We start from the raw sequence: 24,076 nt of genomic DNA on the forward strand, positions 1-24,076 counted from the left end.
CGTGATCCGCCCGTCTCGGCCTCCCAAAGTGCTGGGATTACAGGCTTGAGCCACCGCGCCCGGCCGAAAAGGAATGGCTATGTCCCCTGATCAAGAGAAGATCTTAGGCTATAAAACCACAACTCTCCTCTTTCCCTTCTGCCAACTGAAAATGTGCTTCACTCTGAAAATAATGCTAATAAAAATATCTATATACACATATAAAATGTCACTTTTAAAAGATGTTAACTATAAAATAGTAGCTAGGGATAAGAGTTCTTAAGTCAAATCCCTGGAATCAAATTAGCTCTCCAAAACAAAACAAAACAAAAAAAGGCCGTGGCCGGGCACAATGGCTCACACCTGTAATCCCAGCACTTTAGGAGGCTGAGGTGGGTAGACTGAGGTCAGGAGTTCGAGACCAGCCTGGCTAACATAGCGAAACCCCGTCTCTACTAAAAATACAATAAAACTAGCCAGGCGTAGTGGTGCACACCTGTAATCCCAGCTACTTGGGAGGCCGAGGCACAAGAATCGCTTGAACCCCGAGGTGGAAGTTGCAGTGACCTGAGGCTGCACCACTGCACTCTAGCCTGGGCAACAGAGCAAGACTCCATCTCCAATAAATAAATAAATAAACAAACAAACAAACAAAAACAAATTAGCTCTGCCAGTTGCTACCTTGGGAAAGTCCCTTAACCTTTCTAAACCTCTTTCCCACCTATGAAAGTTAATAATTGCTTAATTCCCATGTTTTGAGAATAAGAGAAATACTCTATATGGTGCACTCATGACTGACTAGGACACTGTAAGTACCCGTATTCAATTCAACAATGATCTGCATTATTTCTGATTTACTAATCTGCACTACTAAGCACAATAAGCTCTAAGTAATAAGCACAAAAATTACTAACAATTATTTTAAATATTTGTTAGTGGTACATACCTTATAATCAATGAAAGATTCTTGTTCCTGTTGACACTGGGAAAGATAATCCTTCATATCATTCAATTCATCTTCGTGTATCTTTCTGACTAACTGTTGACGCTTCTGAATCTGAATTGTGCCTAAAATAAATATTTTTATTAAGGGTATGTAACATAATTATTATCATTCAATGTTTTATTTATTTTTAAACATTGGTAATCTGCATATAAGCTATGTAATCTTTTTTTTTGAGACAGAGTCTCGCTCCGTCGCCCAGGCTGGTATGGTCTCAGCTCACTGCAACCTCTGCCTCCTGGGGTTCAAGCAATTCTCGTGCCTCAGCTTCTCGAGTAGCTGGGACTACAAGCAAGCGCCACCATGCCCAGCTAATTTTTTGTAGAGACAGGGTTTTGCCATGTTGGCCAGGCTGGTCTCAAACTCCTGGCCTCAAGTGATCCACCCACCTTGGCTTCTCAAAGTGCTGGGATTACATGTGTGAGCCACTGTGCCTGGCCATAACCTATGTGATCTTAACAATCATTTTATTCAGAGTATCATCAGCATTTCACCATTCTTTAAAAATTCTGATTACATAAAGAATAAGTAACTAAGGCTGGGCACGGTGGCTCACGCCTGTAATCCCAGCACTTTGGGAGCCAAGGCAGGTGGATCATTTGAGGTCAGGAGTTCAAGACAAGCCTGGACAACATGGTGAAACCCCGTCTCTACTAAAAATGTAAAAAAAATTTTTTAAGATAAGTAAGTGAAAGCCCATGATCATTCATCAGATGATGGTGAACATTTACGTAATATAAGTAAGGCCACGTAGGCCAGTTTTTAAAAACATTTATTTACATATACCCACGAACATTTAAGCAGTTCACTATCTTTTGTATTAAAACACACAGGCCCACCCATATGGCTCTAACCAAGAGAACAATTTATGTAATGTTCTTATCTTACTATATTGAAGGCACTCAGCTTTGTTGTTTTGGGGGTTATCTTTAAGTACAAAAAGTGTTTCAGCCTCCTTTATACAGAGAAATGAACAAACCCTGGTGTTTTTTCACAGGTCATGAAGTCAATAAGGAAAAATGAAAACCTTTTTTTTTTTTTTAAATATTTTGCCTAAAGGATACAACAAAGCCCAAAAAGTACAGCACAGAAAATAATTGGCTAATGGTGACTGTGCACCATTCTCAAAGCCAAATTTGTTAAGAATTCTGCAATGGTTAAATCTGTACTGGAGTAGCACTGTCCTTCTACCAACAGTGATAAAAGAATCGGACAGGCGTGGTAGCTCACGCCTATAATCCCAGCACTTTGGGAGGCCAAAGCAGATGGATCACCTGAGGTCAGGAGTTCAAGACCAGCCTGACCAACATGGAGAAACCCTGTCTCTACTAAAAATACAAAATTAGCCAGGGCATGGTGGCACATGCCTGTAATCCCAGCCACTCGGGAGGCTGAGGCAGGAGAATCGCTTGAACCCGGGAGGCAGAGGTTGCGGTGAGCTGAGATCATGCCACTGCACTCCAGCCTGGGCAACAAGAGCAAAACTCTGTCTCAAAAAAAGAATCTTAAACCAACTAGGATTCTTCATATTTTCACCCTAAAAATCAAAATGTTACTTTACTCAGACATGCTGTTCACATGCTTCATGTATGGGGGGAAAAAACCACGAAATCAAAAATAAGGCAAAATGCAGTTAGCTACAACATTACATCTACTAAGTATAGATACTATAGAATTTTACAAAGAAAGGATGCAATGATCGCTATTTCTTCCCTTACTGATATAAAAATTATTTTAAATGTCTTCAATACATCTTGAAAAATACTAAAAACAACTTTTGCCAATTTACAGATAACGGTTACATATTCTAGCTATGGTATTCTGTGTTAGAATTCATTTCCTCTCTTTAGATTTTCCAATTTATAGAAGCATGGCAAGCTTGTTTCAAAACTACTCAGAAGAATCCCCGATTTTTTCACATGTTGAAGGAAATTTATCTATAGTTCCCAGAGTAACAGAAAACTTCTGCAATTTCTGTTTCAAACTGCTAAGAAGATTAATTCCTTTGCCCACTGGAAAATAATCTAAAACTGTGTTGGGGTCTGAATTCAAGATAGTATAATATAGCATATGCTTGATTACTGTCTTAATGTGGCCTTTTACAGTATTACTGACTAATCACTTGGGGGTTTTTCCTGCACCTTCGGCTGCCTAAAGTGTTATCCTCAAGATACAATCTTTGGCCTAGTCATGTCTACAAATGCTGCCTATTGTACCATGTTGCACCACTGTCAGATTTTGCTATCACTCCTATTAAGAATTCCAATCTACAGATCTAGTCCTAACTTCTCATCAGAGCTTCTAATCAACACATCCAGCTGCGTAGGGGGCCTCTTTGTAGGGTGGGGGGAAAAAAAAAAAAAATCAAACCTCAACACCTGCCCCAAACCAAACCAAACTGTGCTTACCATCTATTTATCATCTGGCAACACTTCCCCAGTAACCCCAACTCCAAAAGTGAAGCAGCTAGCACATTTCCTACAATTTAATAAACTGCCATTATTTTCCATTATTCCTTCAATGTCCCTTATTCCATTCCCACTGTTATTCCAATCGTCAAGGTCCTCCTCACCAAATATCCAGATTACAGAACTCCTAACAACTATTCTACATTTTCCCATACCACTTTTTCCACACCAGCAAAACGTTCCGGCACTCTTTTTCTCTAACCTGATAGCAGGTTACTCAATAAATCAAACTTTCCTATCGATTCCAAGATGTTTTACAATATACAGTTGACCCTTGAGCAACGTGAGTTTGAACTACATGGCAGGATGCAAAATCCAATAGCAGGATGCAAACTCCAGGTATATGGAGAGGTGACTTTTCGTGTATGTGAGGTCCGCCGTCAAGGGACTTTAGTTTGTATGGATTTTGGTATGGGTGCCTCCTGGAACCCATCCCTCATGGACATCAAGGGATGACTATAACAGCACCCCACCCACTCCATTATTTCTAAATACCTACTCTGCTATAGTCCGGGCAGTCTTTTCACTGCTCCCAAACCCAAGATTACTTCTTCCTCGGGTTATCAGATTCTCTATTGCTGGAATGTTCTACCTTCCTTGAGTCTATCATAAACTTACTATGATTAGACACAATTTAAATCTTACCACCTCTATTTCTTCACCAGTCCCTGATATGCAGTAGGAGCTCAACGAATATTTGCTGAATGAATTTAATGTTAAGTGAAAAAAACAAAAACAAAAAACAAAAAATCAAGGTGACTCCGAGAATAGCCCCAAATGCAGAAGTTTGTCTGTTACATACACTTACACTCAACACCTTAGCCATGCCTCTTAGACCTACAGTCTTGCCGGGGTTTCTTTTCTTTGGGTTTCTTTTCCTTGGCCATGTCTATTGTGTTGAAGGACATTCAGAGCCCATTCAAGGGCACATCACTTTTGACTACAGCACAGAAGAATCTTGGAGTACAAATCTCCTATTTAAAAAAATATTTTAAAAAATCTTCTCCTGTTCAAATCATTTCTCCTTGAGGAGCAATTGTATCACCAGCCAATAAACGTCGGTTGAAATAAATGAATTGAACTATTTAAAAAAAAAAAAAAATCTTACCACCTCTGGGATAATTCAGTAAGTGTATGCTTTGAGCTGTAATTCATTCTGTGCTCTATAACTTAGCATCTAGATATCTTGTTATGTAATAGTCTGCCGAAGAGCCAGGTAGTCTATCAATACTTCAAGCAACTCAAGGAGAAAACTAAATCAATTGAACTCCATTGATGATTTGGAATGTTGATAGTCACAAGTAAATGTAAGAAGAAAGACTGCTTCATTCATGACATTTTCAGATGGAGTACACTGGAGTATACTGCTTTACTATCCTTAGTCGTGCTAGCTTTCTCTTCCCTGCAGTGTAAATCTGCCAATTCAAATTTGTATGGCACCAAGGCTGACAAATGCAGAATGATTCAATCAGTAGTATGGTATTGTTAAATTATTATAAAGCAGGCCAGGTACAGTGGCTCATGCCTATAATCCCAGCACTTTGGGAGGCTGAGGCAGGCAGATCACTTGAGGTCAGGAGTTCAAGATCAACCTGGCCAACAGGGCAAAACCTCATCTCTACTAAAAATACAAAAATTAGCCAGGCGTGCTGGTGGGCACCTATAATCACAGCTACTCGGGAGGCTGAGACAGGAGAGTCGTTTGAACCTGGGAGACGGAGGTTGTAGTGAGCCAAGATTGCACTGCTGCATTCCAGCCTGGGCAACAGAGCAAGACTCTGTCTCAAAAAAAATAAAATAAAATTATAAAGTGAATGAATGACTATGGGATGCAATGACTGACTTCACGGTGAATGGGAAATTCAAAATGGCTCTGAAATCAACTCCAAAGAATGTTGAGATCAGTGCTAAAATTTAAAAATGTGATGTCTTGCTGGGTGCGGTGGCTCATACCTGTAATCCCAGCCCTTTGGGAGGCCAAGGTGGGCAGATCACCTGATGCCGGGAGGTCGAGACCAGCCTGACCAACATGGAGAAACCCCGTCTCTACTAAAAATACAAAATTAGCTGGGCATGGTGGCAGATGTCTGTAATCCTAGATACTCGGGAGGCTGAGGTAGGAGAATCACTTGAACCTGGGAGATGAAGGTTGCAGTGAGCCGAGATCATGCACTGCACTCCAGCCTGGGCATCAAGAGCAAAACTCCGTCTCAAAAAAAAAAGTGATGTCTTTTAAGTAGTGATTTGGAAAAGTCATTTAGGTTAGGTCTTGTATGTTAATTAAACTAATCTGATTACCATAAGGCCTACTTCATAATGTATTATCCAGGCTTTTCATATTCTGAAAAGGCTAATATGAAGTAAAGGACAATGTTTTATTAATTAACTATTAAGGTAAATTTTACTAATAACCAAAATCCTACATAACAGAGAGGTAACTTCTCATTTTGAAAGCACTCCTGTAAAATGATCTTTCTACAAAATATTCAAAGGTCATGTAAATAGTGAAGTTTTAATTTGGATTAACACTTTAAATCACTATCCAATTTTTTTTGAAGAAAAAAAGATTAAGATAAGATCTTCTCCTTTGTTACTCTCATGTTTACCTGTGGAGGGAAAATCATACTCAAATACATATTGATTAATTTGTTTCGGCTAGTCTATAAAGGTAAATATATATTTCCAATCAAATCTTATTACAACAAATTTCAAGAAAGGATACAAATAATAGTATCTCAGTATTAAATTCAAGCAGGCATCCATCAGAAATCTAAATACATATTTTTATTAATATAAATACAAGAAACACATCTTGCAAGCTCTGACTTTAAACAGGTATTGTCTTCATTAAGTCTATTCTAACATTACGCTATGTTGAATAATAAACCTTTTCCACAAATCCACATAGGATACATGTAATTCTTCAATCTTTGCATAAGAAATACATTTTTCCAAGGAACTAGCAAAATGAAAGTTAGACTGTGGATTATGCAGGCAAAAAAAACTAAAAGTAGTTAATATAAAGCAAGCTAAAATTCGGGAATTTGACAAGATCTAAGACGTTTCCTTTTAAATTGTCTCTACCCCAAATTCCAATACAGCAAAGAGTCAAAGTTCAGGTTTCAAATACTCCAGTCACTGTACAAATACATACCTTAAATAAGAGATTCAGGCCAGGCATGGTGGCTCATGCCTGTAATCTCAGCACTTTGGGAGGCTGAGGCAGGTGGAGCACCTTAGGTCAAGAGTTCAAGACTGGCCGGGCACGGTGGCTCACGCCTGTAATCCCAGCACTTTCGGAGGCCAAGGCAGGTGCATCACAAGATCAGGAGATCGAGACCAGCCTGGCCAAGATGGTAAAACCCCGTCTCTACTAAAAACGCAAAACAATTAGCCAGGCATGGTGGTGGGCACCTGTAATCCCAGCTACTCAGGAGGTTGAGGCAGGAGAATTGCTTGAACCCAGAGGTGGAAGCTGCAGTGAGCCGAGGTCGCACCACTGGACTCCAGCCTGGGCGACAGAGCGAGACTCTGTCTCAAAAAAACAAACAAAAAAAAGTTTGAGACCAGCCTGGCCAACACGGCAAAACCCCATCTCTACTACAAATACAAAACAATTAGCCAGGCATGGTGGCAGGCGCCTGTTACCCCAGCTACTCGGGAGGCTGAGGTAGGAGAATTGCTAGAACCCTAGGGGTGGAGTTTGCAGTGAGCCAAGATCATGCCACTGCACTGCAGCCTGGGCGACAGAGTGGGACTCCGTCTCCCAAAAAAAAAAAAAGAGAGAGGTTCAATGGGTGAGGCTCCTAAATGAGAAAGTAAAGTAACACCAATGGAATACCTTCCTCTTCTCACCCAAAAGGCATTTAAAGGCTTTGAATTGATAAGATGACCAACATATATAAATAGTATCAATCATAATAAAGAGCAAAGTATAAGAATAAAGATGAAAACCTCTCAATTCATGTGAATCACAGAAACAACAATGAAAGTTATAAAGTATGATACTTACATGAAACCTCAAAGTAGAAATAATGAACACTTACTATTTCTACATTTCAAATATAACCATTTCAACTGTGATTTAAATAATCTTCCTAAAAAACTCACACTTCAACTTAGTTTAACTATGATTCTAAATGTAAATGATTTCCCTCATGGTGAGCATTTCAGATTTTTAATCTTCCATCTTTTAACTTTAAAAGAGTCACAAATATATGTGGTTATTATCTTTACACTTATTAATAACTACTACCTTATTTAAATAAAAAGCTTTGTGAGATAGGCAGCACCCACTTCCCGAATGAGAAAACTGAGGCTCAAACAGGCTTCAAGTTTTCAAGGCCATATATTTAATAATGGCACTGAAAACATATCCCAGGATTCCTCACTCCTAAGTGCCTCTACACTATCCCATCAGGTTACACATTTTTGAATACTTACCATAGAAATGTCCAAATCCCATGCTGATTGCAATCACCAAAGCAAGTATAACACACTTATTGAGACCACTACTGAACTGACGTTTACTCAACTCCTTAGAAGGTTCGGTTTCTTGTTCAGCAACTAGCCGGTCTTCAGATTCTGAAGTAGAAACAGTCTTCTTCCTAGCACGGCGTCGTCTAAAGGCAGGGCTGGGCTGGTTACTGGTTTCATCACTACTTGATTCATCGTCACTAGGCTGAGATGAAAATACTATTAAGAAAAAAGTTGACATTTAGCGATTCAAAATCTTGGAAATGCTTTCCCAGTAAAAATTATTTAGAATAATCAATGCCATCCCTTACATGCCTTTTTACACGAGATAGCCAAAAACAAAAACCAAACAACATAAACAAAAACACAGGTTTTCAACTCATCTACATAAAGCCAAAACATAAAGCATTTCAAATGTGATACACAAGAATCTGTTAATCATATTCATTTGTGCGTTGAAAGCCTATCTCTGGTTTTTTTTAACCCTCCTCGCCTTATAGTTTACACTATTAGAATAATCCTTCAGTCTCATAGCCTCAAGTTTCACGGTTGGCCAGGAGCGGCGGCTCACGCCTGTAATCCCAGCACTTTGGGAGGCCGAGGCGGGCAGATCACCTGAGGTCAGGAGTTCAAGATCAGTCTGGCCAACATGGCGAAACCCCTTCTCTACTAAAAATACAAAAATTAAACGGGTGTGGTAGTGCACCTATAGTCCCAGCTACTTGGGAGGCTGAGGCAGGAGAATCACTTGAACCCGGGAGGTGGAGGTTGCAGTGAGCCGAGATCCTGCCACTGTACTCCAGACTGGGAGACACAGCATAACTCTGTCTCAAAAGAAACAAAATTTCATTGCTATTACAGGTATAAACAAGTATTATTTCTGGAAAGAGAAAACAATACTCTCTGTCTCTTCATTCAGTTTCAAAGAGGTAATTGAAGTGCAACAGTTTAAGGAACACAGGAAAGTACACAAGCATTTCCTGTGACTTATAAAGTAAAATAACTACCAAGTTTCCTTGGGTGTATCTGGTCTCTAGTTTCATTTCTAACCTGATTAGCCCACGATCAAGGTTCAAAGCACTCTATTTTAACATAGGTTTCCAGAAGTCAGATGAGTCCTTCCCTTCGACTGCCACTCTTACTAGAAGGTTATTAATTTTACCCTCTAGTAAATATGTCAGCATGAGGAAGTGACACAACAGCTATCTCCGATATTAAGGACTATTCTGATGCTGCTCCTATATGAAAATAATAGTAGAGAAAAGCAAACTGGTGGGAAAAATCTGCACAAGAAATCCTAAGTCCAGGAAACAAATTCCCTGGAAAAATCACCTTCAGTTTTTTCCAAATGCATTAATTTCTTAACACGGTTCCATATATCAACAAACTGTATGTTGACACAAAAGCTTCGATTACTCAGAAAAATTTCCACAAGCTACTTAGAGGAAAAGCACTAAAAGGAAGGATAAAATATGAACTTGAATACAAAGAGCTCTAAAACAACAAACATTCATGCTCCAGAAAAGCAAAAACAGTTCTTCAGAAGACAGGATATCCATGCCACAGGAAAGCTGGTGATTTAGGTTAGGCAATATTTTTCAGAGATGGATCACGGAGGATTCAGTTCACTTTCACACTTACAACAATAAACACAAAGACAGAAGGCACTACTGAAATGAATGAATATTCCTAATATTTAGTGATACAGATGCCACTGAGAGATCTTTTTGGTCATGACCCTTATGCCCATCATGTATATCTGGTTATTCTTGATCACTAGTTTTTCAAAGATGCCGTCGCCTCAGGTGTGAGGTTATATTTCTTGGACAAAGAGAAAGAAAGGAAGACTTAAACAAAGCATTACATAATACAAAGGCATTCATGATCATGGTTAGAGTATTTAAGTCAGGTTTTCTGACATAAAATTAAGATAGGTAAATGTAGAAACAAACCATCTGTAAAACTTCTTAAATGTTCAATTCTACATTAACATTGCCTTCATTACATATTCTAACAAAACAGCCTAACCCATATTAATATATTCATGTCCTTATCTAATGCTTCCAACTTTTTTAACCCATACATATAATAGCTAAAATATTTTGATTTTTAACTTCTTTTAAAAAAGCTTAATTTGGCCCATAGATGCAAGCAATGCAAAGGCATGCAATAAGCTTGGCCAGTGCCTTTACAAGAGATTCTGAACACCTGTTTAGAGTATCACAGATGACAACAGGTATCTTTAAAGCACTCGGTAAATAGTAAATGTGACTAGGCACACTCAGCTCTAGAGAAGCTGGTCAGAGTTAGTCACACCACCTTGGAAAGTGAGTTGGCTAGGAACATGGTGTTTCAGCTGATCATCCCATCCCCATATGCACTCAGGAATCTTCCACAGCTTCTCCCACCACCTTTCTTTTGTGAATAAACAGGAAAAAAAGATGCATAAAGCTATATTATAAAGACTAAAAAGAAAAAAAGAATTAAAAATACTTAATTATCACTTAACATTGCTATCGTACTAAATTAAAATATAATAATCATGCCTTCTTAAAAACATACACAATACAAACTCTACACTACCAACTTTGCTTTTTGTCAGGAAAGAGAGTTCATATAGAGGAAGCAGGCAGTGTTCTTAACCCAACAAAACCTACACTGCCACAAGAATCTAAGTCAGGAGAAGAAAAAACTGAAGTTGAAATCTTTAAGGATGAAGAAAGGGAAAGGAAAAAACACAATTAAGTAATGGCTATAGCACAAAATTAACAAACCAAAAGGGAAAAACAAAAACTCTTTTCTTTTTTTTTTTTTTGAGACAGAGTCTCCCTCTATTGCCCAGGCTGGAGTGCAATGGTGCAATCTTGGCTCACTGCAACCTCCACCTCCTGGGTTCAAGAGATTCTCCTGCCTCAGCCTCCAGAGTAGTTGGGATTACAGGCCCGCGCTACCACAGGCAGTTAGTCCCAAGTAGCTGGAATTATAGGCACCTGGCTAATTTTTGTATTTTTAGTAGAGAAGGGTTTTCACCATGTTGGTCAGGCTGGTCTCAAACTCCTTACCTCAGGTGATCTGCCTGCCTCAGCCTCCCAAAGTGCAGGGATTACAGGCATGAGCCAACGTGCACGGCCCCAAAACAAAAACTCTTGGCAACTGGTTTATATGTAGTGTTTTCAGTATAGTCCAAAATTTCATCTTTAAACATTTGGTTTATTGAAACAATATCTTTAGGAGGAATAACAATGGGTAAAAAGATAATTAATCAAATATTCCTCTTAACTCAGTCTACAAAAATCTCAAGAAGTCAGAATTCAGAAAGAAGACAAAAGAAGAACGAGCTTAGAAGTATGCAACTTCCTGAAAAAAGTTAACAATATATAATTTCTTTCTTTTTTTGAGATGGTGCTGGGAATACAGGCATGAGCCACCATGCCCGGCAACAGTATGTAATTTCTTTTATGTCTATGTCAGTTTCTTATATATCTGACCATTCTATAATACTCCAGCTTCAATTTGACTTTTCTGGGCGATGAACATTATGGAATTAAACCAGAGGCAAGAAAGGAAGGGGGCAAAAAAAAAAAAAAAAAAACTACCTGAATACAACACAAATTCCAGAGTTTAAAAAAATAATAAAATTTGATGACCAACAAGGATTCTAAAATCAATTACGATATCCCTCCCTAAATAAATATACTATGAATGCTATTCTAACAAAGGCTGAATTTTCCTCTGACCACCAAGAATGTCACCTGAATATTCAAATAGCTGGATAAAGTGTTTTCAAGTTCATGTTTATAGGCAAACCACTGATATACTAGCTGAAAATAACTTCTCATTAAATGAGATAGCCAAGAATCTCTATTTTTTTTTTATTTTTGAGACAGGGTCCTGCTCTGTCACCCAGGTTGGAGCGCAGTGGCGAAATCTCAGCTCACTGCAGCCTCAACCTCCCAGGCTCAAGCAATCCTCACATCTCAGCCTCCCAAGTGGCTGGGAACACAGGCGCATGCCATCATGCCTGGCTTTTTATTATTTGTAGAGATGAGGTCTCGCAATGCTGCCCAGGCTGGTCTCAAACTCCTGGGCTCAGGTACTCCACCTGTCTCGGCCTCACAAAGTGCTGGAATTACTGGTGTGAGCCACTATGCCCAGCCAAGAATCTCTACTTGACATTTTATTAGCTAAACTGGAATGACAGAAATTATATTGTCTGATTCTGGTTGGCAAATGTAAATATTAAAGAATGGTAAAATCTAAAAAAATTACCTAAAATAGATACTACACGTTTCCTGTTTTTCTGTCAAACTAGGAAATTTTTACAATCACTAGCAGTGTTTCAAGTTGTCTCTGCCATCACTCACCCTTAGTTATAATTGTGGGTTAATAACTGATATTTCCAGGAACTTTATATTTACATACTTATATCACATTAAAAGATGTTATACACACTGCTAAAACTGAGCTGAAGCATAGTGGGAAGAAATCAAGCAACTCACACTTTAATCTCTGAATGAGTCTGTCTGTACAACGGGTATTGATTGCACTAAAAATGTGACTTAACACTAGTGACATTTTCATCACAGAATCTAAAACAAAAGCTCTGAAGGTCAGGAGCTTTGGGAGACTAGCTGTATTGACAGCACCTTCAACACTGTCTGGCATATGGTAGGTACTCAATAAATGTTTGTTGCATGATTAATAATTGAATATATTTGAAGAGACTTTAATAAGAATTTTTCTTTCACTATTTCTATAATACAAAATGTATACTACTGCAAGCAAAAATATTAACATCCCCAATTTCCCAATCTAAAAAGCACCAAATGAATTTTGAAGCATTTGTGATTTTAACAGATCTCACTGAAGCAATTTTGCCTTCTATTTAATGGCAAAAGATGGTTACTGTTATAGCAAAAGACTGCTATGCTCCAGAACAGTCTAGGAAAACACTAGGTATTAATAGATTTCACACACAAAATAGTCTTGAGTTTTACACAAACATATTCAAAACTAGAGACTAAATTATTAGGGGTAGAAAAAAAGCCCTTATATAAAATGTGGTCGTACATGTCTTTATGTCTCTTATCAGTGTATTCTTACCAGTTTCTGGCTGACAGAAAGTATACTGGCTGCTAGAGGAAGAGCCCATGTTAAAGTCTTCTGAACTCTGTGCTTCTTCAACAATGACAACTTCTTGATTTCCAATTTCTTCTAACTTAGGTGGCTCAAGGGTAACAATATCAGAATCATCACTGGCAGTTCCAATATAGATACCGTCTTCAGGTATCTTTTCTTCCTCTGCCTGAAGAACCATAATTTTAGAGATGGTAAATCAACAATGATTTAAGGGCCTTATATTTTCGTAGAATACAACAGTGCTAAGTATTATAGTAATCTGAGTTAAAATAAAAGATACGATTCCTCCCATTAGTAAAGAATTACGCAATAGTAGGCTCATCATATAGCTTGAGAACACTATCAGATCCCTTGACAACTCTCAGAATTAGATCAGACCACCGCGTTCTCCTAGTGGGCTGCAGAAGCTGAGAAGCCCACCTTTGCTCCTCAATAACCACAGAAAAAAGAGTTCATTTCTCTCACGAGTTCCATGGGTCTATTCGAGCACAACTCTGTAGCGTGGGAGCCCAAAAAAGACTCACTAAACTTTCTGGGTTATGTATGTAATAAACTTCAACAGCTGTATCTTGTACTGAATGTGTCTGAAGGTGTCCCCAAAAATTCCTAGGCTGGAATGTAATCGCCAATGTGATAGTACTAAGAAGTGGGACGTTTAGGAGGTGACTGAGTTATAAGGGATCTCCCCTGGGAATATGATCAAGGTCTTTATAAAACAGGCTTCATGCAGCATCCAGCCTTTTTTCGCTCATCTCCTCTTAGAGATGTAGCAACAAGACGCCATTTGGAAACAAGACAGCATGCCATCAGCAGACACTGAGGTTGTCCACGCTTTGATCTTAAACTTCCCAGCCTCTGTAACTGTGAGAAATAAATTTCTGTTCTTTATAAATCATCCAGTCTCAGGTATTTTGTCAGATCAGTACAAACAGACTAAAACACCATGTAAAATGATCATCTAGCTATCTAGTTTTATATAGAAGTCAGGTAAAACCCCAAAGGACAAGTCTTAGGTTGTTACCAAATTTTAAAACGAACCATCGTTTTAGACGTGAAACCTAACAGCTTAATTGTTCAATATAATTCAAGAATGCAATCTACTTCCAAAGAGAATTATATTAGAGGTGAAAAGATAGATCTCTAACACAATACCAAGAAATTACTTTGCTTAGATGTCTTCTAAGACATCTAACTTAGAAGTCAAAATTGCTTATAATTCAAAATAGGAATAGAATGCATAAATAGAGTTAGAGGCTTTAATTAGTACTCTAAGGATACTATTTAACATATATCCATAGAGTAAAATACAAGTTTACCTCAATTGTTGAGCTGGTTTCCTCCAAAGCTGGATAAGCAGTTTCTTCCATAAGCACTGTGCCATTTTCGCTGCTTTCTGATACAAAGCAAAGATCAATGTAATTATTTCTTAATTTAAAACTCTCTATAGACTTTCTGCAGCCAACATATAATCTGGGTAGATAAAAATATCTTCCTGCCGGGCGCAGTTGCTCACGCCTGTAATTCCAGCTCTTTGGGAGGCCAAGACGGGCGGATCACGAGGTCAGGAGATCAAGACCATCCTGGCTAACACGGTGAAACCCCATCTCTACTAAAGACACAAAAAATTAGCCAGGCGTGGTGGCGGGTGCCTGTAGTCCCAGCTACTCAGGAGGCTGAGGCAGGAGAATGGCATGAACCCGGGAGGCGGAGCTCGCAGTGAGTCGAGATCGCACCACTGCACTCCAGCCTGGGTGACAGAGCGAGACTCTGCCTTCAAAAAAAAAAAAAATTTCTTCCTAATATGTTAGAGTAGATTTAATGAAATGTCACATACAATTATAGAAGTCACTCCACTGTTGCTAATAAATTTTATTTGAAATTATCAGGTGATAATTTTGATAAGAAAATGCAATTATTTAAGCTTTTTTTTTTTTTTTCTTTTTCTGAGACAGAGTCTGGGAACTCTGTTGCCCAGGCTGGAGCACAGTAGCATTATCTTGGCTCACTGCAAACTCTGCCTCCTGGGTTCAAGTGATTCTCCTGCCTCAGCCTCCTCAGCAACTGGGATTACAGGCATATGCCACGGCTAAATTTTGTATTTTTAGTAGAGATGGGGTTTCACCATGTTGCCCAGGCTGGTCTCGAACTCCAGACCTCAAGCTATCTGCCCACCTTGGTCTCCCAAAGTGCTGGGATTATAGGCATGAGACACCGTGCCCAGCCACAAGACTTATTAAGAACTCAAATCAAAACTACCTTGACTAAGTAAATAAAACCTCTACCTTACATTGCCAAATTACTTGATCCAGTGTGTTTCTTAATACCTAATATGAAAAAATCGATCATTAGATACCTAGTGATACATTTCCTGCATTCTTAAAAGTTTATTCAAAGTTCCTAAAGACCATTCGAATGGCTGTCAATGCCTGCTACCGTAAGAATAAAAACCATGGCTTCAAACTATTATTTATAAAAGTATATATGAATATGTACGTGTGTGTGTGTGTGTGTGTGTGTGTGTCTAAATGCTTTACAAGAAAACATAAACTATAAAAAGCAAGGACTCAGGCTGGGTGCAGTGACTCATACCTGTAACCCTAGCACTTTTGGGAGGCCAAGGCTGGAGGACTGCTTGAGCCTACAAGTTCAAGACCAGTCTGGGCAACACAGCAAGACCCTGTCTCTACAAAAATAAAAATTAAAAAATTATTTGGGCATGGGGGTATGTGCCTATAGTCCTAGCTACTCAGAAGGCTGAGGCAGGAGGATTACTTGAGCCTAGGAGTTGAGGCTGCACTGAGCCATGATCATGCCACTGCACTCCAGCCTGGGCAACAGAGTGTGACCACGTCTCAAAAAAAAGTTGGAGAGAGGGGAGTCCAGGCACAGTGGCTCATGATTTAATCAAAGCACTTTGGTAGGCCCACATGGGAGAATTACTTAAAGCCAGGAGTTCAAAACCAGCCTGGGCAATATAGTGAGACCATTTCTACCAGCAATTTTTTTAAAAAAGAAAGAACTCAAAACACAGAAAAACGAAATGTCACTACAGAAGAAGTATTTTATAAGAATCTCCTCAAAGAAAATATGTACAAACAGAATGATGACCTCACAATATATTTTTAATGAAAAAGAGCATAAAGGTCGGGCACAGTGGCTCACACTTGTAATCCCAGCACTTTGGGAGGCCAATGCAGGTGGATCGCCTGAGGTCAGGAGTTCGAGACCAGCCTCGCTAACATGGTGAAACCCCATTTCTACTAAAAATACAAAAAATTAGCTGGCTGTGGTGGTGCACGCCTGTAATCCCAGCTACTCAAGAGGCTGAGGCAGGAGAATCACTTGAACCCGGGAGGTGGAGGTTGCAGTGAGCCGAGATCATGCCATTGCACTGCAGCTTGGGCAACAAGAGTGAAACTCCGTCTCAAAAAAAAAAAGAGCATAAAATATTAAGAAAAGTTAAAAATAATATATCAATTTATGAGCAAAGTATACCAAATATCAACAGTAATTACTTCAAGATAAAAGAATTATAGGCCATTTTAAATTTCTTTTGCTTACTATTATTTTTTCCCTATCATGAACATGCATTTCTTCTGTAATTTAAGTCCTGTAAAGAACGGGAAGGGGGGGGAATTATTTTTCAGCATTATATAGCCCCAAAAGAAAATGTATTAATTTGGAGGTACGATTCTGCCACAGTACTGGGCTGGGGTACTGGGGCCAGGCGCAGTGACTCATGCCTGTAATCCCAGCACTTTGGGAGGCTGAGGCGGGCAGACCACAAGGTCAGGAGTTCAAGAGCAGCCTGACCAACATAGTGAAACTCCATCTCTGTTAAAAATACAAAAAAATTAGGCCAGGCACAGTGGCTCATGCCTGTAATCCCAGCACTTTGGGAGGTTGAGGCAGACTGATCAGGAGGTCAGGAGTTCGAAACCAAACTGGCCAACATGGTGAAACCCCTGTTAAAAATACAAAAAAATTAGGCCAGGCACAGTGGCTCATGCCTGTAATCCCAGCACTTTGGGAGGTTGAGGCAGACTGATCAGGAGGTCAGGAGTTCGAAACCAAACTGGCCAACATGGTGAAACCCCATCTCTACTAAAAAAAAAAAAAAAAAAAAAAAAAAAACAAAAAAAAAACCCTAACTGGGCGTGATGGCGGGCACCCGTAATCCAAGCTACTCGGGACTCTGAGGCTTGAACCTGGGAGGCAGAGGTTGCAGTGAGCTGAGATCATCACGCCACTGCACTCCAGCCTGGGTGATAGTGCGAGGCTCTGTCTCAAACAAAAAAGAAACTTTTCTTTAACATACTCAAATATATGCATTTCTTGGAAGAAACTGTCCATAGCTTTCAGATTCTCAAAAGGATCTCTGACACACAAAAGCTGAGAATCACTTTTCAAATGAGAGTAGTAATCAACATGTAGGCTTAAAAAAGTTAACAGGTATAATCTCTTCTATTTCTGGACTTGACACATCCACTTTTTTCTCCTGAGGGGAAATGTTCTGTATGCATTTTACTGTAATACTAAAAAGTTAATGAGGTAATTTAAATATGAACATAAATGTATGCAGCCAATTGTTCAGGAGTCCTATTTCTCTATATAAATAATGTGTGCATCAAATCCCACAGGAAGTATACATAATACAGATGCAATACAGTAGTCAAATTCCATTTTATCAAATTGGAACCAGAGTACAGGCATATCTCAGATATACTGCAAGTTCAGTTTCAAACCAATGCAATAAAGCAAGTCACATGAATTTTTTGGTTTCCCTGTCCATGTAAAAGTTAGGTTTACACTATACTGTAGTCTATTAAGTGTGCAATCACATCATGTCTAAAAAAACTGTACATACCTTCACTTAAAAATACATTATTGCTAAAAAGCGCTAGTGATCATCTGAGCCTTCAGTGAATCTTAATACTGTTGCTGGTGGAGGCTCTTACTTCAAAGGTGATGGCTGCTGACTGACCACTGTGGTAGCTGCTGAAGGCTAGAGTAGCTAGGGCAATTTCTTTCTTTCTTTTTTTTTTTGAGACAGAGTCTCGCTCTGTCGCCCAGGCTGGAGTGCAGTGGCGCGATCTCCGCTCACTGCAAGCTCCGCCTCCCGGGTTCACACCATTCTCCTGCCTCAACCTCCCGAGCAGCTGGGACGACAGGTGCCCGCCACCACGCCCGGCTAATTTTGTTTTTGTATTTTTAGTAGAGACGGGGTTTCACCGTGTTAGCCAGGATGGTCTCGACTGCAATTTCTTAAAGTATAACAACACTGAAGTTTCCCACATGGATTGACTCTTCTCTCATGAAAGATTTCTCTGTAGCATGCAATGCTGTTTGATAGCACTCTGTCCACAGTAGAACAACTTTCAAACTTGGAGTGAATCTTCTCAAACCCTGCCACTGCTTTATTAACTAAGTTTGTGTAATATTCTAAATCCTTTGTTGTCATTTCAACAATATTCACAGCATCTTCAACAAGAGCAGATTGCATCTCAAGAAACGACTTTCTTTGCTCATCCATAAGAAGCAACTCCTCATCTGTTCAAGTTTATCATGAGATTACAGCAATTGGATCACATTTTCAGGATCCACTTTTTTTTTTTTTGAGCCGAAGTCTCGCTCTGTTGCCCAGGCTACAGTGCAGTGGCGTGATCTCGGCTCCCTGCAAGCTCCGCCTCCCGGGTTCAGGTCACTCTACTGCCTCAGCCTCCCGAGTAGCTGGGACTACAGGCGCCCGCCACCACGCCCGGCTAATTGTTTGTATTTTTAGCAGAGATGGGATTTCATCCAGTTAGCCAGGATGGTCTCCATCTCTTGACCTCATGATCTGCCCACCTCGGCCTCCCAAAGTGCTGGGATTACAGGCACGAGCCACCACACCCGGCCAGGATCCACTTCTAATTCTAATTCTCTTGCTACTTCTACCACATCTGCAGTTCCTTCTTCCATTAAAGTCTTGAACCACTCAAAGTCATGACGGTTAAAATCAACTTCTTCCAAACTCCTGTGAATGTTGATATTTTCACCTTTTCCCACAAATCACAATTGTTCTTAATGGCACCTAGAATGGTGAATCCTTTCCTGAAGATTTTCAATTTACACACATTGCCCAGATCCATCAGAGCAATCACTATCTACAGCAGCTACAGCCTTACAAAATTCATTTATTAAATAATACAAGCTAAATGTCAAAATTAGTCTTTGATCCATGGACTACAGATTGGATGTTGTGTTAGCAGGAAACAAAGCAACATGAATCTCCTTGTACATCTCCATCAGAGCCCTTGGGTGACTGACCACGTATTACTATACAACGTCTAGTATTTTGAAAGGAATATTTTTGTTCTGAGCAGCAGGTCTCAACACTCAGCTTAAAATCTTCAGTAAACCATGTTGTAAACACATGGCTGTCACCTAGGCTTTGTTGTTCCATTTACAGAGCACAGGCAGAGTAGATGCAGCATATTTTTTAAAGGCCCTAGGATTTCTCAAGGCATGGTAAGTGAACACTAGCTTCAACTTAAAGTCACCAGCTACATTTGCCTCTAACAAGAAAGTGAGCTTGTTCATTAAAGCCTAGAAACAGATACCAACTTCTCTCCAGTTAGGAAAGTCCTAGATGGCATCTTCTTCCAATAGAAGGCTATTTCATCTACACTGAAAATCTGCTGGTTGGGGTAGCCACCTTCATCCATTATGTCAGTTAGATCTCTTGGATAACTTGATGCGCCTTCTACATCAGCACTTGCTACTTCACCTTGCACTTTTATGTTATGGACATAGCTTCTTTCCTTAAACCTCATGAATCAACATCAGCTAGCTTCAGCCTTTCTTTCTAAAGCTTCTTAACCATTCTCAGCCTTCACAGACTTGAGAGAGTTAGGAAGGACCTAGTTCTGGATTAAGTTGTGACTTAAGGGAATTTTGTGGCTGGTTCAATCTTCTACCAAGACCACTAAAACTTTCTCCATGTCAACAATAAGGTTATATGGTTTCCCTATCATTCATGTGTTCACTAAGGACTTTTAATTTCCTTCAAGAGCTTTTCCTTTGCAATCACAACTTGGCTAACTATCTAGTCCAAGAGACTTAGCTTTCAACTTAGCTTTCAACATGCCTTCCGCCTTCCTCAAATAAGCTTAATCATTTCTAGCTTTTGATTTGAAGTGAGAGACATTCAACTCTTCCTTTCACCTGAACACCTGGAGGCCACTGTAGGTTATTAATTGGCCTGATTTCAATATTGTTGTGTCTCCAGGAACAGGGAGGCTCAAGGAGAGGAAGAGAGATGGGGGAACAGCAAGTCAGTAGAGCAGTCAGAACACACACATTTACTAAGTTCACTGCCTTTCATAGGCACGGTTCATGGTGTCCCAAAGGAATTATAATAGTAACATCAAAGATCACTGATCACAGATCACCGTATAACAGATATAATAATAATGAAAATGTTTGAAATATGACAATTACAGGCCAGGCACAGTTGCTCACGCCTGTAATCCCAGCACTTTGGGAAGTTGACACGGGTGGATCACCTGAGGTCAGGAGTTCAAGACCAGGCTAACCAACACGATGAAACCCCGTCTCTATTAAAAACACAAAATTAGCTGTGCACAGTGGCACATGCCTGCAATTCCAGCTGAGAGACTGAGGCAGGAGGATCACTTGAACCCAAGAGGTGGAGGTTGCAGTGAGCCGAGATCATACCATTGCACTCCAGCATGGGAAACAAGAGTGAAACTCTGTCAATTCAATTCAATTCAATTCAATAAAATAAAAATAAATGAAATATAATTATAAAAATGTGACAGACATGAAGTGAGCATATGCTATTGGAAAAATGGCATTAACAGACTTGCTCAACACAGGGTTGCCACAAACTTCAATCTGTAAAAAATGCAGTATCTGCGAAGTACAATAAAGCAAAGCAGAATAAAATGAGAGGTATGTCTGTAACTCCATAACATGATAACTGGAAAAGAGATTAGTAAATCTCTTGTGATAAATGAATAATTTTTTTCTTAACTTTAATAATGACAAGTAAATACAAACTACCAAGCAAATGATAAGTAATAGAAACTACCAAACAAATTCACGTTAAACCATGAAACACTTTTTTTTGGTCACCGGTTACCTCCGTAGCAACAAAGTGTATCTGAAAGCCCAAAAACATACTACAGCTGCAAATAAACCCGTGAGGCAGGCTGTTGGCTCTGGGTTCTGTGGGCCTTCATTAAAACCACACTGAAGTTTTTTTTTTTTTTTTTTTTGAGATGGAGTCTAGCTCTGTCGCCCATGCTGCAGTGCAGTGGCGCAATCTCGGCTCACTGCAACCTCCGCCTCCCAGGTTCAAGCGATTCTCCTGCCTCAGCCTTCGGAGTAGCTATGATTACAGGTGCCCGCCACCACACCCGGCTAATTTTTTGTATTTTCAGTACAGACAGGGTTTCACCATGTTGGCCAGGCTCGTCTTGAACTCCTGACCTCAAATGATCTGTCCACCTCAGCCTCCCAAAGTGCTGGGATTACAGGTGTGAGCCACCGTGCCCGGCCTATACTGTAAGTTCTAATCCTCCAATGACCACTTAGATTAGCCAGAAAGGCCACCCACCTGGAAAGAAGGCGAGACTCATAATATCATTCATATACTCTATTAAAAAAAAAAAAAAATCAGAATTTGTGAACCACTTACCTCCCTGCTCTATCTGCAATGCTTGAAGTTCCTCTTGCTCTAAAGATGAACATTCTGGGGTGGGCTCACAGCTGTCAGCGGCTGTCACAGAATTTAACAGTTCTATATCTGACCCCTAGGGAAAAGTGATAATCTTTCAGTTATTTGCCTATTAGCTCCTCAAAGCTAGATTTGACTACATGTAAATGCTTCTTCCATTATTAAAAGTCTCAGATGCTGCCATACTCCAAGGGAACAATATCTAATCAGACAAGCTTTTGTTCAATTTAACCCACAAAGGCCCATGGCAGGAAAATGGCAGAATGGAGTCTCAGGTTTAAATTCTAAGTCAGGTCAGCCCAAAAGCGGAATGCTCTATTTTATGAGCTCAAGCAATAAATTTGAATCCCAGAGAATAAGGGTCTAAATTTAGTTATTTCTGTAGTAATTTTTTTCGGCTTAACATTTATGGAACTACTCTAGACAAGGCACTTTGTTAGGTGTTGTAGGGTATAAAAAATTCAAATTCACAGCTAGGCAAGGTGGCAGGCACCTATAATCCCAGCTACTCAGGAGGGTGAGGCAAGAGAATCGCTTGAACCCAGGAGGCAGAGGTTGCAGTGAGCCAAGATTGTATCATTGCACTCCAGCCTGGGCAACAAGAGCAAAACTCCATCCCAAAAAAAAAAAAAAATCAAAAATTCAAACTGACAACGTATTCAGAGAAACAGCCATATGCAAATAAGTACTTATTATGGCAATATAAACTAAAACTGTTTAAAGCTTTAATGACATGGATTAAATAAACCTATAGGGCTAATGAATACTCTCCTTATACAATTTTAGACTATCTTTTTATTCTGAGGTTATCTTTCCTACTTTGATGTCAGACTGTCTCTTCATTAATAATAGCGGATCATACAATTTTTCTTTGTGTCTTAATTAGCAAAACAAAGTTAACGACCAAGGTGATTCTTTCCCTATGTCCCCACTATAGTCTGCTGACACACACAATTGAAAGGTCTGCATTCTCTTGATATACATAACTCAAGACAGCAAAAATTAAAAGAATTCATGACAAAGCAGCATTTAAGATGAGCCCTAAAGAGAATTCTGGATGCAACACTCTGAGGTTGTCTATAGTGGCAGGAGAATGGTAGAGGCTAAAGCAAAGTTAGAGTTGGATTAGTAACTGCTGGGGAAACCAATTCTGGCCCAAATCAGAACGGTGGTAATGGGAAAGGAAAAGGAACACATGTAAGAGACATTAGCAAGAAAGAGTAGATTCTGGAAAGCAGATATAGAAGAGAGATAAAAGTACAAATGTGATTTACTCTGGGACATAATGTCCAGTACAGAACACCCCAATGACATACTTGACTAAGTGCCAGAGAGGTCTGCTGTGATACTCCACCCTGCAGACTCACAGGTAAGACTACCATAGCTGCCTTGCTGCTGTATTGTTAATTATCCTTGAAGGAGAAGTTGCTATGGGAGTTGATCTAATCCTTTGAAGAAAACAAGTTAAAAATAGAAAAGTCACTGAAGATTTTAAAAAGAAAAATCATCTCAATCTCAAATGATACAGACGTTTTTAAATTCTGAAACGCAGAAGAGGCAAACTTGTTTTTTCTGTTAATGTTTTCTAAACATAACTACCTGAACCTTAACTGAGAGTAAAAAAAAACAATTTTTTTAAAATTAATTTTTAATTAAATTTTTAATTTAATTTTTAATAAAAAATTTTAATTCCGTCTCAAATTTTAAAAAAAAATGTTTTTTTTTTGAGCCAGAGTTTTGCTCTTGTTGCCCAGGCTGGATGGAGTGCAATGGCACGATCTGTTCACCACAACCTCCGCCTCCCGGGTTCAAGCAATTCTCCTGCCTCAGCCTCCTGAGTAGCTGGGATTACAGGCATGTGCCACCAAGCCCGGCTAATTTGATATTTTTAGTAGAGACGGGAGTCTCTCTATGTTGGTCAGGCTGGTCTCGAACTCCCGACCTGAGGTGATTCGCCTTCTCCTTCGCCTCCCAAAGTGCTGGGATTACAAGCGTGAGCCACTACACTCGGCCTAAAACTTTTATTAAGAAAACAAGTGAGGCTTACAATACCCTAAAAACAAATGGGAAAATTATAGATAAGTCCATTAAAACCTAGAGTAAGTATATTTCTGTTTATCAGTATACTGTCATTTTTCTTTTCCTTTTTTTTTTTGAGACAGAGTCTGGCTCTGTCGCCCAGGCTGGAGTGCAGTGGCGCAATCTCGGCTCACTGCAAGCTCCACCTCCTGGGTTCACGCCATTCTCCTGCCTCAGCCTCCCGAGTAG

General features: G+C 39.6%; 1 protein-coding gene across 1 annotated transcript in view; it reads right to left on the reverse strand.

Annotated features, from left to right (window-relative positions):
* CCPG1 (cell cycle progression 1) overlaps nt 1–24,076 on the reverse strand; it is a 50,093-nt gene that overhangs the window by 9,237 nt on the left and 16,780 nt on the right. The window contains exons 3-7 of the mRNA XM_011986516.1: nt 21,770–21,884; nt 14,382–14,458; nt 13,030–13,231; nt 7,894–8,145; nt 926–1,047 (exon numbers count right to left, since the gene is read on the reverse strand). Coding sequence (XP_011841906.1) covers nt 926–1,047; nt 7,894–8,145; nt 13,030–13,231; nt 14,382–14,458; nt 21,770–21,884 — 768 coding nt within the window. The remainder of the gene's footprint in view (nt 1–925; nt 1,048–7,893; nt 8,146–13,029; nt 13,232–14,381; nt 14,459–21,769; nt 21,885–24,076) is intronic.

Source organism: Mandrillus leucophaeus, unplaced genomic scaffold (assembly GCF_000951045.1).
Source record: "Mandrillus leucophaeus isolate KB7577 unplaced genomic scaffold, Mleu.le_1.0 Scaffold108, whole genome shotgun sequence".
NCBI lineage: Eukaryota > Metazoa > Chordata > Mammalia > Primates > Cercopithecidae > Mandrillus > Mandrillus leucophaeus.